The 15,740-nt window shown below is 37.6% G+C and overlaps 1 protein-coding gene across 3 annotated transcripts in view; it reads right to left on the reverse strand.

Moving 5' to 3' along the window:
* Positions 1 to 15,731, reverse strand: part of DDX58 (DExD/H-box helicase 58) — a 38,484-nt gene extending 22,753 nt beyond the window's left edge. Inside the window, exons 1-8 of one of the 3 annotated variants that reach the window (XM_043565840.1) lie at positions 15,439 to 15,731; positions 9,332 to 9,466; positions 5,037 to 5,218; positions 3,798 to 3,945; positions 2,596 to 2,718; positions 1,407 to 1,508; positions 832 to 985; positions 38 to 296 (exon numbers count right to left, since the gene is read on the reverse strand). In XM_043565840.1, coding sequence (XP_043421775.1) covers positions 38 to 296; positions 832 to 985; positions 1,407 to 1,508; positions 2,596 to 2,718; positions 3,798 to 3,945; positions 5,037 to 5,218; positions 9,332 to 9,466; positions 15,439 to 15,544 — 1,209 coding nt within the window. In that variant the 5' untranslated portion in view covers positions 15,545 to 15,731. Of the gene's footprint in view, positions 1 to 37; positions 297 to 831; positions 986 to 1,406; positions 1,509 to 2,595; positions 2,719 to 3,797; positions 3,946 to 5,036; positions 5,219 to 5,507; positions 5,624 to 9,331; positions 9,467 to 15,438 lie in introns of those variants that run through there. The other 2 variants (XM_043565842.1, XM_043565843.1) reach the window with 2 other exon arrangements.
* Positions 15,732 to 15,740: the final 9 nt, after the last annotated feature.

A 15,740-nucleotide genomic window follows, 5' to 3' on the forward strand; every position in this document is an offset into this window, starting at 1 on the left:
TAGCTCTTCTGAGGAATCCATCTGAATCTGGAGATACCTGAGGCAGTGGGTCTGAAGATCCTCCAAGTTTCTGATCTAGATAATTAAACATGATCATATTATAAGGATGGTGTTTACCAGTATTGTGACATTCATCAAATATCATCAAAGTAAAGACAGAGAGTGATGGAATAGTCCCATTTTTAAGACTATTCACAAGAATCTGTGGAGTTAAAATGATGATGTCATTGTTCTCAACAATCTGTTTCACTGAGACATTCTCAGACGTTGCTCCAGAAACACCTGCAACTTTGTACCTGGGAAATGACAGAAATTCCCTATTACCAACCACAATGTGAATGAGGAACCACAAAGATATAAAACACTAGATCAGAGCATCAACTGATTAAGCTCTCCTAACTCCGAAAGGAATCTGGAGACAAGTGCTTAGCACAGAGCCTTACACATAGTAAATGATCAACAAATGCAAGCTAGTTATAATTGTTGCTAGCATGTATTAATTCTTTCAAGTCATTAAGAAAGAAAATACTACTTAAAGAGTAATGTTAAATAAGCTATGAAATCATTAAAAAATTAAATGTGCCATTTAAATGTAAAATTTATCTCAGGTCATTTACTCACTCTGTAAGAGCTAGCCAAAGGAGTTTAGGATTTCAAGTGTACCTAACAAAATAGACTTGAATCCATGAAAAATTAATTGTATATAGATTATATAAAGGCTCAATCTACTATCGATTTTTGAATCATGGCTTTCCAAAAACTAAACAAAGCTAAAAACACACCAGTTACATGAAACTAGAGGAGAGAAACAAGACCAACTGTTATACCTACCCAAGTCTTTCAAAATAGTTTGAGAACACAGATTTCTGCTGTTCATACACTGGGAGTTGAACAGCAAAAAAGACAACCTTCCCCTTTTGTCCTTGCGGAAATTTTTTAAGATGATGCTCACATATAAGAAGTGAAACAAAGGTTTTTCCACAACCTTTTAACATAAAAAGAAAAAGAAAATGTGTAACTAATAGTATACTAAAATATTTCTGTAGAAAGGTAATTACTGTTGGCTCCCCTCAAACCACTGCACTGATTGGTAAACTGAGAATGTGGATGGGTTAACTGCAGCAGAATTTACACCAGGACATGAAAATATCAAGTTACTTCCTAGGTAACATGCAAATAAATAGTCAAGGCATAAAGCAAACTAAAAAGGGGGGCTTTTTTTTTTCTTCCTCAAGTTCCTTAAAATACCTGGAGACTCTATTACTGGGACAGTCTTCTCAAAAGACATATGGAGCAAGGAAAATATTGACACTTGCCCATTTTGTCCCAGTATTCAATAAAGAAAAAAAAAAAAAAAAGGAAGCAAACACAGAAACAAACCACGTAAGCAGTGGCAATCAACTTACCAGTAGGAGCACATATTATTGTGTTTTTTCCTTCCTTAGCAGGCAAAGCAAGCTCTAGTTGGTAATTTCTTGGCTTCACTGGGGTGTAAATATGAGAGACTTCTGTAACACAAAACGAACAAAATTTCCAAATAGTTACTGCTCTGAGGAATCAAATAAATAGCTATCTATCATCAAATAGACAGGAATTATGACTTTAGCAAGAAGGGCCTCATTTGAGAAAATTTAGAATCCTTGCCTCTTGCTAACCATTCTAGCTTCTCCATTGATGTGAAGTACAGAATCCTCTATCAATGACAAAGTGCCAATGGCGAGAGTTTTGTTTTGTTTTTTTCTTTAAAGCCACAAAGATTTCTTTCTTAAACAATCTCAAAATCTAGTAAGGAGAAAACTAAAGCAAGAATGGCCTAATTCAGAGCAAGCAGATGGCCACGGGTTAAAGGAAATGCTACAAGGAACAAAACAACAAATCCCTCCAAGGTCTCTGAAAAGCAACAAACTGTAAACATTGAATTCCCAAAGCAATTTCATATTGATGAGCAATCATGCTTTATTATTCTGCAGGCTTTCACATAGTATCTTCTCTCAACAGAACCAGAAGTTCCAAGGAATAACCAGAGGCTTTTTCTCACTAACAGATAAGCATGTAGAATGTTACTGCCAGAAAAGATCTTAGAAATTATCTATTGACTCCAACCTATTTTAAAAAAATGAAAATTTCTAAAAGGCTAAGGACCTTTACATATCAGAAAAATTTAAAGCAACTTACATTTGTTGATTTTATTCAGAAATGACAAAAAACTGGTATCACTTGGTTGCAAAAGTAATCTGTAAATTCTCTTCTTACAGTAGTGTTAGCCCCAAATCACACTTTTCTTCTAACACTACTCAATATTAATCAGAATTTCTTCCCTGGGGTGCCTGGTTGGTTCAGTCGGTTAAGCGTCCAACTTCACTTCAGGTCATGATCTCCCAGTTTGTGAGTTCGAGCCCCACATCAGGCTCACTGCTGTCAGTGCAGAGCCGGCTTCGGATCCTCTGTCCCCCTCTCTCTGCCCCTCCCCATCTTGCACTCTCCCAAAAATGAAAATTAAAAAAAAAAAAAGACTATGGCTTTTGGCACTGGAAGACATGTCCCTACACAAAATACCTAAAGAACACCATTATGGAAAAGAACAATGCTGGGTACCTGAAGATGGACATGAATTCTGACTAAGATTCTGGCATTCAGATTCTTCCTTGTAGAAAATCTGTATGTCAGAAGTTTCCATTTCATCATCCTCAAGAACTTTCACGTCAATATTCTTTGCACCTGTATGAGACCAAAAAACACCTCAGAATCTTCATCTGATCTGATTATTGTCTTGACAGCACAAGTCCTACAAAGAGGTCATAATAGTAAAATTTTCAACTTCTGCTAAGATTTTGCACAACCACTTGCTTCACCTTCTAAAACAATTAAAAGAATCTTTTTGAGTTTGATGTCTCAATTTGGAGTCTGAACTCCAATGCCATTTAGGACTTTATTATTCAAAGTGTAGAACATGGGCCAGCAACTTCCAGAGCTTGTTGGGGATGCAGGCTCTCGAGTCCCTACTAAATCAGAATGTGCACTTTAACAAAATCCCCAGAAGATTCTCATGCACACTAGAGAAGCAACATTTAGCAAGTATTTATGTCTTCCATTCTTGACCTAACCCAAGAAATCAGATGTGTATTTATATAGACGTTTTCCAGAACAACTTGTGATTTAAAGAAACCTAGGAAAAGCGAAGACCAGACACTCAGATGGTTTAGAAAACTCAGACTTTGAAACAATGCTCTGAGAAGATGTTAGCTTCGGGAAACCAAATGATGGTTTCATCACAACACAGATATTTCATCACAACACACTCTTTTCTTCAGTCCTGTTCTGGCTTAGTTCCTGATGGCTCCCAGGCAAGACAACCAGGCTATGTGTATTATGACTTTTACTCTGAAAAGGGGGCAAGTCTTGGCGTTCAAACCTTTCATTCTATAATTTTAAAGCTATTTCTCTGATAATTTAAACCCAGAGAGTGAGTTCAGACTCTGCCTTCCCCAAATCCTTTGGACCAGATGGGCTAATTCTGGATGAGAGCAGTTTGCCCTGGTCCATTTTAGGGGTTAGACACAACCAAATTACTTCTGCAGGGAAGGAGCCACTTACCTACCAGAACTCAACTCACTGCTGCTCTCTCTCTCTCTCTCTCTCTCTCTCGAGACGTAGCCATGGGTCTCTGAAGGGCAAAATGCCTCTGACAGTGAGTGAGAAATACAGGAATGAAAGAGGCCCTAAGTAGAACCACGAGAAAGATGGAGCATGTTTTCAGACCCTCCTACCCTTCAGAGCTCTTCCCTGGAATATCCTACCTTTGTCCACAGTCCACAGTTCACTGAACTTGCTCTCTTCTTTGTCCAAAGCAAGTTTCAAAGTTTTGGGCCAGTTTTCCTTGTCCGATCTGAGAAAGCATTCAACCATTTTCTCTGCACCTGCCATCAGCCCCTTGTTGGAACAAACCTAAGCAAGACAACTGAAGTTAATCAATCATTTCAAAAGTTTTCCTTTTATGGAAAGGAAATCTGAACAAATATCAATTCAAGCACTAATTTAAAAACCATTGTATAATATGGTTCAGTAGGTCTGATTTATGACCATTTTTGCCCCATCCAACATAGTGCCTTTTAAGACACCCTTTCCTTTGTCCTTGTCTTTACACGTGGCATCACTATGTCAAGCCAGGTGTTCTCACCTCCTTGGAGACCCTGTATCTATCAGCAGCAGCAATGTTAGGAAACAATGCATTTGACAACCATTCAAAATAAGGGTACACTGGCATAAAGAGATATTTGGAAGAATATAACAGAATATTAACAAATGGTTTTCTCAGGGTAATGGGACCTATATGATTTTTATTATTAATCGTTACTAAAATGTATTGAGCATCTATGATTATATGCTAGGCATATATAAGCATATATATATATAAAATATATATATAATATATATAATATAAATATATATAATATATAAATATATATACAATATATACATAATATATATAAATATTTTACAAAATATAAAATATATATATATAATCTCATTTAATCCTTATAAAAGTATCATGCTAATAAGATACTATCATTATTTCCATTTTATACATAAAAAAAAGAGGTTTAGAGAAAATAAGCAACTTGCCTAAGATCACACCACAAGTAGGTGGTTAAACTAGGATTCTAACAAAATTTGTGTCCAAAGCCTGAACGCTTAACCACTAGACTCTATAGGTTTTCTTTTTATTTGCTAAACTGTTCAACTTTATTTAAAGTTGCATAAAATATTATTCGCAAAAATAATTTTAACTGAAAATAGGACAAACCTGAAAAACCTGTGACATTAAAAATTATTCAGTTCACAACTAAAAATACTATTCTAGGTAATTATGCCTTAGAATTGAGGACTTTTGTGGATTTCAATGATCTTTCTTGGGTCTAAATCAGTGGAGAAAACAGAATACATTTCCCATGTTCAAATTACTTCCCCCAAATTCAGTATTTAATATTAAATTAATTCGAATTAATTAATTATATTAAATATAGTAATTAAATTACCTGCATAATTTCTTCACATTCCTGACTAATTAAACATTTAGATACTTCAGGAAGGATATCTTTTGGATTAACTGTAGTTTTAAATTCTGGTTGTAAACGCTTTAACAGTGACCTATATTCCTCCAACCTTTCAATGGTTTGGAAATCCCAACTTTCAATGGCTTCATAAAGTCCAGAATAACCTGAAAAGAAGAAAATAGGGGCTTTTATGAAACCAACTAAAAGATATTTGAAGATTAACATCATACAATCATGTTTGAATGTACAGTGAGAGAACCCAAAAGGTATCTGTGAACCACCTGAATAATTAAAGATCTTTCAAAAAGAAAACTCAATATTCATTTTAGGCACCCAACATTTTAGGTCCTCCAACATTTATTATCTCTTAGGAGAAAGTGCTAAGGATAATGTGAAGTCTCACATTCGGTCTTAGTATAAAATCTCCCTTCCACAGTGTGCCACGGATCTCACCTACAACCTCTGTATCTTCCAAGGAGTCAAAACATCATACAATCATTATCTTCCCAGTGCAAAGGCAAAAAGAAACATAAATCTTAATTCCTACCCCTAAGGAACTTAGCCTTCTACATTACTCCAAGAAAAGAAAAACCTCTCCAACTGTAGTAACCTAGGAATGCTTCAATCTAAGGTTCTCAAACAGAATCACCAGGCTTCTCACTCTAAAGCCCACATTCTCTTTATTTGGAAGAACCTTGCAACAAAATGAACACTTGGGAACCCACTATCCAATTTAACAACTAGAGTTTCCTAAGACTTTTGTGGGGGTGTACTTCTTTTTACCCCTCCTTTCCCCTCCCTGCAAAGAGACTACCATCCTGTATTTGATGTATCACTCCCTTCATTTTTTTTGAATAGTTGCCTAGCATACGTTTAACTCCTTAATGTATGTTTAGTTTAGCTTGTTTGGAACTTCATAATTATATCCTACTAAATGTAATTTTCACTGCTTTTTAAAAAGTTTAATATTACATTTCTAAGCTTCACCTGTGTTGTCATGTGTAGCTGTGTTCATACATTTTCACTGAGGTATAATGGGCCAAGTGTCAATATTGTAGAATTTATTTATCTATTTTCTTCCTGAAAGACTTTGGGGTTGCTTCCAGTTTTGGTTGGTTGGTTGGTTGCTTTTGTTATTACAAGTGTTCTACCACCATTCTTGTATGTGTATTCTGGAATATATGTGTGAGTTTTTCTAGGGCACATACTTAAGAGTGAAACTCTTGGATAGAGGGATACAAGAGAGTTGACCCATACAAGATGATGCCAAATTGTTTTTCAAAATATTTGTATTAATTTATACTCTGTATAGGGACATTTAAGATTTCCCATGATTAAATATCCTCTCCAAGTCTTAACTTTGTTGGACTTCCTAAATTTTGCTATCTAGTAGTTAATAAAATGCTATCCTAATTCACAATTCCCTAATTGCTATTGGGCTGAGAATCTTTTCTTATGTTTATTAACCTTTTCTACTTCCTATTCTTTGTAATGTTGGTTTCATACTTTTGCCCTGTGGATGTTTTCTTTCTTTTTATAATTAATTTTAAAGCCTTTTTAACACATTCTAGATATTAATCTAGAATCTATTAATCTCATCTATTAATCCTCTCCAGTTTGTGATTTGTTTTTTCACTTTCTTTAGTGTTGTGATAAAGAGATGTTTTTAATTTAATGTAATCAGATTTGTCAATTTGTCTTTTTTTTTTTTTTTCAACGTTTATTTATTTTTGGGACAGAGAGAGACAGAGCATGAACGGGGGAGGGGCAGAGAGAGAGGGAGACACAGAATCGGAAACAGGCTCCAGGCTCCGAGCCATCAGCCCAGAGCCTGACGCGGGGCTCGAACTCCCGGACCGCGAGATCGTGACCTGGCTGAAGTCGGACGCTCAACCGACTGCGCCACCCAGGCGCCCGTCAATTTGTCTTTTATGGATAATGCTTTAATGTATCGTTTCATAAATCCTGCTATACCCCAAGGTCATAAATTATTATTCTATATTCTTTTCTACGATTGTTAAATTTTTGCCTTTTTGAATTAAGTCTTTAATTCTGGTGAATTCATTTTGTATGTATGTGTGAATGGAATGAGCTAAGGAATACAAATTTGTTTTACATGGGTATGTAAGTTAGGGTTTATTTGGTTTTTAACATCATTCTGTCTATAATGGCATACTGAAATTTATTAAAAGTCCCTCCATTCCTAATGGTCCTCCCTTTCAAGTGGTCTCAAATATATCAGGTTTTCATAAATACAGGAATTTAATTGAAGGCTCTCTATTCTAGTTCATTGGTCAGTTGGTCAATGCCAGGATCAACGTTAAGCTGTCTCAATGCCTCAATGGCTCTAAAATAAATCTTGTTATCTAGAAGAGGAAACCCCAGCCTATTTAATTCTTCTTTAGGAATGTCCTATTCTTAGATCATAATTCTTCCATTTACATTTTAGAATAATTTAGAAATTTGTCAAGTGCATGAAAAAGCATGTAGTATTTTTACTAAAGTTGTATTGAATATAACACTTGATTTTAGTCAAAAGGCTGAGAAGGAAGAACAATTGTACTGAATATAAATATCAATGTTGAGAGAGCTGATATTTTTATGGTATTAAGTCTTCCTCTCAATGTGCATGGGTATATATCTCCACTTCAATAGGACTTCTTTAATATCTTTCAATAACGCTTTATCATTTTCTCCATTCAGACCTTACACATTTTTGCTAGGTTTTGTCCTAAACACATTACAACTTTTGTGACTATTGTAAGTGGTATCCATTTTGGACTACATTTTCTATTTGCTTCTGGTGCGTAGAAATGCAACTAATTTTTATGCTTTATTTTTATTTCAGTAAAATTATAATGTTAAATTAGTTTCAGGTGCACAACATAGTGATTCAACAATTCTATACATTACTCACTCAGTGCTTATCACGGTAAGTGTACTCTCGATCCCCTTTATCTGTTTCACCCACCTCCCCATAACTACTTCCCCTCTAGCAACAACCAGTTTGTTCTCTATATCTAGGAGTCTATTTTTTATCTTTTTCTTTGTTTGTTTTCTTTCTTAAATTCCCCCTATGAGTGAAATCATATGCTATTTGTCTTTCTCTGCCTGACTTATTCCACTTAGCATTACACCCTATAGATCCATACATGTTGCAAATGGCAAGATTTCATTCTTTTTTATGGCTGAGTAATATTCCATAGTATATATACTACATCTTTACCCATTCATCTATGAATGGACACTTGCATCCATATCTTGGCTATTGTAAATAATGCTGCAATTAACATAGTGGTGCATATATCCCTTTGAATTAGTGTTTTTGTTTTCTTTGGGTAAATACTTAGTAGTGGAATTATAGGATCATAGAGTAATTCTATTTTTAATATTTGGAATACCTCCATACTGTTTTCTACAGTGGCTGAACCAGTTTGCATTCCCACTAACCGTGCACAAGGGTCCTTTTTTCTCCATATCTTCACCAATAATTATTATTTCTTGTGTTTTTTTATTTTGGCCAATCTGACAGATGTGAGGGACTATCTCATTGTGGTCTGATTTGCATTTCTCTGATAATGAGTGATGTTGAGCATCTTTCCATGTGTCTGTTGGCCATCTGGCTATCTTTGGAAAAATGTCTACTCACATCTTCTGCCCACTTTTTAACTGAATTGTTTGGGGGTTTTGGTGTTGAGTTGTAGAAGTTCTTCATATATTTTGGATATTAACCTCTTATTGGATATGTCATTTGCAAGTAACTTCTCCCATTCAGTAGGTTGTCTTGTTTTGTTGATGGTTTCCTTTGCTGTGTAAAAAAAGCTTTTTATTTGTTGTAGTCCCAATAGTTTAATTTTGCTTTTATTTCCCTTGCCAAAGGAGACAAATCTAGAAAAATGTTTCTGTGGCTGATGTCAAAGAAATTACTTCCTATGTTTTCTTCTAGGAATTTTCTGCTTTTGGGTCTTGCATTTAAGTTTTTAATCCAATTTGGGTTTATTTTTGTGTATGGTGCAGAAATGCAACTAATTTTTGTATTTTCATCTTATCTCTAATATACTTGCCCAATAATAAACTCTCCCAATAATCACTCTGTAGCTCCCTGTGGATATTTCAGGTAGGCAATTATATTATCTGACTGAAATAATCCCTTACATTGCCTCAGATTAAGAAACAGGAAGTACATGGGGATAGCTCAAAATTAATAGTATTTCACTTTTACAGCATTTTGAAACAGTCAAATAACATACTCTGATTTGTAAGAATAATGAACTAACCTGCATGAGCAAGGGCATCCAAAAAGCCACGGAACCAGCCTTCTTCCTGGAGCTCCAATAGGAACTTAAGAAAAAGTGAGGCAGCCTCCATCGTGCCCTTATTGTTTTTCTCAGCCTGAATATACTGCACCTCATCTATAAACAGAAGCGAGAGTGACTCATCAAACTGCAGAATCACTAATCACTGGAAGAAAAACCTGCAAAGCGTTGTCAGACCTAATCAAATGGGGATGGTGATTTTAACAAATCACAGCAATGAAAGGCAAGAAGGCAGCAAACCCTCCGTTCAGGCAGAGTATGGGCATTCTTCACCAACTAAGCCCACCCACCCATCGTCTCCAGAAACTTCTTCTAGTTTGGTATGGAAGTCTGGGAACATGCTCTAAAGCAATCACTTAAAAAGGGAGTTTCTTAACAATCTCTGAGAAAGCACCCCCACAACAAAGAAGTCATTATAGCACTGGATTAGATGGAAGAACAAAGTCTTCTTCCAACATTTTGATAATCTCTTGTTCAAAAGTCTGAATTAACTGTAGGACTAAAAGCGTGTGAGGATAGGACCACTCCATGGCATCTTTAATTACACTGGACTCAGAAAGAGTTAGAAATGGAGTGATATCTTCATGGTCCTCTTTCTAGGTTTTTGCTTGAATGGCATGAAATACGGCACACAAGAGAAGCTAAACAGAAACACAATGAGACCAAGTAGCAGAAAACTATCCACCCAACTGCTGGTGGTCTTGCTAACTTGACACACTAACTCCATGTCTGGGGTGGTGACCAAATGGTTGCCTTCAAATGACCTGACACTTGATAGTGTCCCTTTTTTCCCCCTATTGTCAGTGGAATGTAAATTCCAAGAAGTAAACCAGTTGCCTGACTGGTTAACCACTGTATCCTCAGAGATTAAAAGAGGACCCAGCACATAATAGACAATGAATGAATGAAGAAAGGAAGGGATAGCCTCCTTCTCTGCCAAGGTCTCTGTCTTGGAACAGTAAAGTTAACACTTTCAATGTGCAAAATTCAATGGTTTTTAGAGTTGTGGAGTTATCTCTACTATCTAATTTTAGTACACTCTGACTAGTAAAAAGAAATCTTGTACCAGCCACTCCCATCTCCCTTCCCCTTAACTAACCACTAATCTACTTGGGTCTCTACAGATTTGCCTACTTTGGAGATTTCATATGAATGAAATCATACAATATGTGGTCTTTGTAAGTGAGTTCTTCCACTTAAGCATAACGTTTTCAAGATTCATCCATGCTGTAGCTTGTATCATTCATTCCTTTTTATTGCTGAATAATATACTATTGTATGGATACACCACCTGTTGTCCATCCATTCATCAGTTAATGAGCATTTAGGTTGTTTCCATGTTTTGGCTATTCTGAATAACAATGCAATGAACAGTCATGTACAAGTGTTTACGTACACATATGTATTCATTTCTCTTGAGTTTATACCTATGTGTGAGATTGCTGGGTCATATGGTAACTCCATTTAACAGTGTAAGGAATTATCAAACTGCTCTCCAAAGGAGCTATACTGTTTTACATGCCCACCAGCAATTTATGAGGATTCCAATTTTTTTTTAATATATGAAATTTATTGTCAAATTGGTTTCCATACAACACCCAGTGCTCATCCCAAAAGGTGCCCTCCTCAATACCCATCACCCACCCTCCCCTCCCTCCCACCCCCCATCAACCCTCAGTTTGTTCTCAGTTTTTAACAGTCTCTTATGTTTTGGCTCTCTCCCACTCTAACTTTTTTTTTTTTTTCCTTTCCTTCCCCCATGGGTTTCTGTTAAGTTTCTGAGGATCCACATAAGAGTGAAACCATATGGTATCTGTCTTTCTCTGTATGGCTTATTTCACTTAGCATCACACTCTCCAGTTTCATCCACGTTGCTACAAAAGGCCATATTTCATTCTTTCTCATTGCCATGTAGTACTCCATTGTGTATATAAACCAAAACTTCTTTATCCATTCATCAGTTGATGGAAATTTAGGCTCTTTCCATAATTTGGCTATTGTTGAGAGTGCTGCTATAAACAGTGGGGTACAAGTGCCCCTATGCATGAGGATTCCAATTTTTTAACACATCCTTGCCAACACTTCTGTTTTTTAGTTTATCTATCCATATTAGTTTTCTGTGGCTGCAATAACAAATTAGCATTAACTGGTGGCCTTCAAACAATAGAAACTTATTCTCTTACAGTTCTAGAGACCAAAAGTCTGAAATCAAGATGCTGGCAGGAGCACACTTCCTCTGAAGGCTCTAAGGGACAATACATCCCACTTCCCTTCCAGCTCCTAGCATTCCGTGGTTTGTGGCCACATCAAATCTTTGCCTCTTTCTTCATGTTATTCTCCCCTCTGTTTGTCTGTCTTGTGGCCACATCACTCCAATCTCTGCCTCTATCTTCACATGACATTCTCTTTGTCTCTCTGTATTTTCACATGGCTATCTTCTTATGAAGACACCAACCACATTGATTAGGATCCCACCCTATGCCAGCACGTCCTCAACCTTAACTGATTACCTCTATAAAGATCCTATTTCCAAATAAGTTCACATTCTGAGGTAGTGGAGGTTAAGACTTCAACATATCTTTTTTAGGGACAACGCAATCTTGTTGCCTACCCCAACTTCCCTGGGCACACAACTGTACCCTATCCTTTGGGATAGTTAATCCTGTTCCTAGACTGTATCCTTAGAGGTGGGTTCTTACTCCCAGGCCTCCTTGCCCTTCATTCTTTCCTTAGACATTCCACCAGCCATAACTGGCTCTCCTGCATGAAGGTCCAGATAAGTCCCAGTCACAGCTGAAACCTTCCCAGGGAAACTGTCTTGCTGCATCCTGGGCAGGTTAGCTTCACTCTGCACAAGGTCAGGTCCATCCTGCTGCTACCTAGTCCTGATATCTCCTGCTTCCTCAAAAGCACTGGGAGTTCAATGCAGGGAAAATTCTATTTTGGTACTTTCCTACTACCTTTGCCATCCTGGCCACTCTGTGATTCCATAGCCAGCTTCTCAAGGTAGAATTTCTTGATCTCTTTTCTGTGCTTTCTTGGTCTCTTTACATGCCTCTGACTAGAGCACTGGCACTGCATAGTACACAGTAACTGTCTGAGTGTCTACCTTTTCCCATTGACAGTGATCATGGACATGTTGTATCCATTTTTGTCTTCATCTTTGTATTCTAATCATCAACAAAGCGTCTGGCTCATGTATGGTCCAGAAAATGTTACTGAAGGAATGGGTAAATACTCAGAATACTGCTCACGGAGGGCCCCTCCAAGATAAGGGTTAGCCTTCTACTCCAAAGGGATATTGCAAAAAAACTTATAGCCCACAACCTAGTCTGCCTTGAAACATCCTGGACAACCAGTAAATAAGTAAAGCCCTGCAGCACCCTAGTGACCATGCAAGCTCTCCAGAAGAAACATGGCTTCAATTCTCCTTTCCCAAGATTCAACTAGTGTACAATATCCAACATGTGGAGACAAAGATTATGGTAAAAGAGATATTGGATATTGCTGGTGTAATTTAAACATATTGGTGTATTTGTGTGTGCATGGGGAATGAATTTTTGGGCATAAGGAGAGTGTAGATAAGCTCCCACTTCTAGGGGGGAAAATGAGTCAGAAAGTTTATATCCAGCTACAACACTCATGTCTCAGCTCCCTAACTGAATCCTGATAGAGTATACTTGTCACAATTAAGGTTAACCAATAGAATTCAGAGATTCCAAAGCATCCAAGAAAAAAAAAAAATAGGGGATAGAGAAACTTTACCAATCTAACGGAAAACAGAAAAAGATGAGAAGAAAGAAAAAAGTTTATGGATACATGTGCACATTATAAAGTATAAAGAAACGAACAGGAAAAATAGAAACCAACTAAATGGTATCAGTTGCCCTTGGTAAGAAGCTGGAAACGAAACTTCTATTGTTTCTTTAACATTCAAAAATAAGACAATACTATAGTGTTCTGCAGCTAGCTTTTTCTATTTCCCGTTTGGTACTTTGTGATTACACTATAACTATAAATTAAAACCACTATATATATTAAAAACTATGCTGTCTGTGTGCTCCCAAAGCACACTATGGTTTTCCATCAGAGTACTTACCACATTTCATCATTTATGGTGTACTTAGTTAGCAACCTGCCTTCGCATACACACTCTTTTTTTTTTTGTCAAGTTTTTATTTAAATTCCAACTAATGGACATACAGTGCAATATTAGTTTCTGGTATAGAATTTAGTGATTCATCACTTACATAAAATACCCAGTGCTCATCACAGTATCAAATGTATTTTTTTTTCAATATATGAAATTTATTGGCAAATTGGTTTCTATACAACACCCAGTGCTCATCCCAAAAGGTGCCCTCCTCAATACCCATCACCCACCCTCCCCTCCCTCCCACCCCCCATCAACCCTCAGTTCTCAGTTTTTAAGAGTCTCTTATGCTTTGGCTCTCCCTCTCTAACTCTTTTTTTTTTTTTTTCCTTCCCCTCCTCCATGGGTTTCTGTTAAGTTTCTCAGGATCCACATAAGAGTGAAAACATATGGTATCTGTCTTTCTCTGCATATACACTCTTTGTTAGGTCAGGATCATTTCTAGCACACTCACCACTGATTTTTCAGTTCCTAGCATGATGCTTCCTATTAGATAATACGTGTAGTAAGTGTGTAAATTCTCTCCAATGCTAGCATATTGCCTAACATATGAGTTGTTCATTGAATGGACACATGAGTGCAAGAAAGAATGGGATTCACAATAGTTTGTTAGTGTTCCATTCATTCCAAGATTTCTAGAAGAGATTCTTGCAGGGGCTTATATTCTTCAGAGGCCCAAGCAACTCTGTGGCTCATTAGAATGTTACTTTGTTACTTCTCCCTGAGCACAACTAGAAAGCAGAAGCCCACTTTTGTTAATGGTATTCTTTCACTCCTCACTCCACAACCCTTGGTTTTACAGAGAAATTAGCCTTCAAATTACCTGTCTGCTTTCAGGTAATCTCCCAAAACTGCCTCACATCAAGAAAGATATTTCAGCAGTTGGAGCCTGAAAAGGAGTTGCCAGATCCCTTCTCTCATCTCAACTCCTTCTAGGCACCACCTCCCTTTTCCTCTTTTCTTAAAGCCTCTGCTCATCTCCAGCACAGGGCACTTGGATTCAAATTTACAATATGGCATTCATCCATCATCATGTGTCTCAAAAGCTAGACAGAAACACCTGAATTGAAGCCTGCAGCCATTCAGTCCAGAGAGTCTTGCTCCTCTCAAGCTTCCAGCCATTGCAAATAAGACACAGCAAGAGTAAGGGTCAATTACCTTGGAGCTCTCATAGCATTTTGTAATCATTAATGTACATCTGTCCTCACCAGTCTCCCACCCCCAAAATCTTGAGCTGCATAGTATTTTAAAGAAGGGCCTAAATCTTATTCTTTAATCTCAATGTTGGTACAAAGCTGAAGACACATTAGACACAACCATTAAAGGAAATACATGAAGTGGACAATGATTGGTTTATCCACCTTTGAACCTGACTAGACATGCACCCCTACACAAGTCATAGCACTTCTCTAGGACTCAGTTCCCCATCTGAACTTCCAAAGGCTCCTCCTAGCAATTTCTAGTCTAAAATGCGGTGGCAATTGAAGAAGCAAAACAGATGAACCTAGGACAAGGGAAGGAAAAATAAGATAAAAACAGAGAAGGCGGCAAACCGTAAGAGACTCTTAAATACAGAGACCAAACTGAGGGTTGCTGGAGGGGTGTTGGGTGGGAGGATGGGCTAAATCAGTGATGGGCATTAATGAGGGCACTTGTTGGGATGAGCACTGGGTGTTATATGTAAGTGAATCATCAAATTCTACTCCTGAAATCATTATTGCACTATGTTAACTTAGATTTAAATAAAATTTTAAAAATAAAATAATTTTTAAAAATGCTTTAGGGATCTTGCCTCAACACCCGGGTTCCTAGCAGGCTACTTGTATTGATTAAAAGAAAGGAAAAAAGCACGGGAAAAACAAGTCCTAAACTGTTTCCTTGCTTCAAGGGGCTCGGGCCGCTGGGGACCACTCACCGTCCTTAAACCAGGGCGACATGTAGCTCAGGATATAGGTAGGGTCCAGAATCTTGATGACATAGTCCTGGAAGGCGCGCAGATTCCTCCTCTCCTCCGCCGTCATCCCGGTGGCTCAGCTCCCCGCGAGGTCCTACCTCACAGGTGTCCCACTCCCTTTAAAGCCCAGCGGCTGGCCAGGAGGGATTTTCTGAGAGGGTATACTGGCCCAGCGGAGAGGCGGAGCCGCCGGGGAACCTAAACTGCAGAAGGGAAATGGAAACCGAAACCACAACCAGTGGTGAACGGGCCAGGGCTTGGCG

Source organism: Prionailurus bengalensis, chromosome D4 (assembly GCF_016509475.1).
Source record: "Prionailurus bengalensis isolate Pbe53 chromosome D4, Fcat_Pben_1.1_paternal_pri, whole genome shotgun sequence".
NCBI lineage: Eukaryota > Metazoa > Chordata > Mammalia > Carnivora > Felidae > Prionailurus > Prionailurus bengalensis.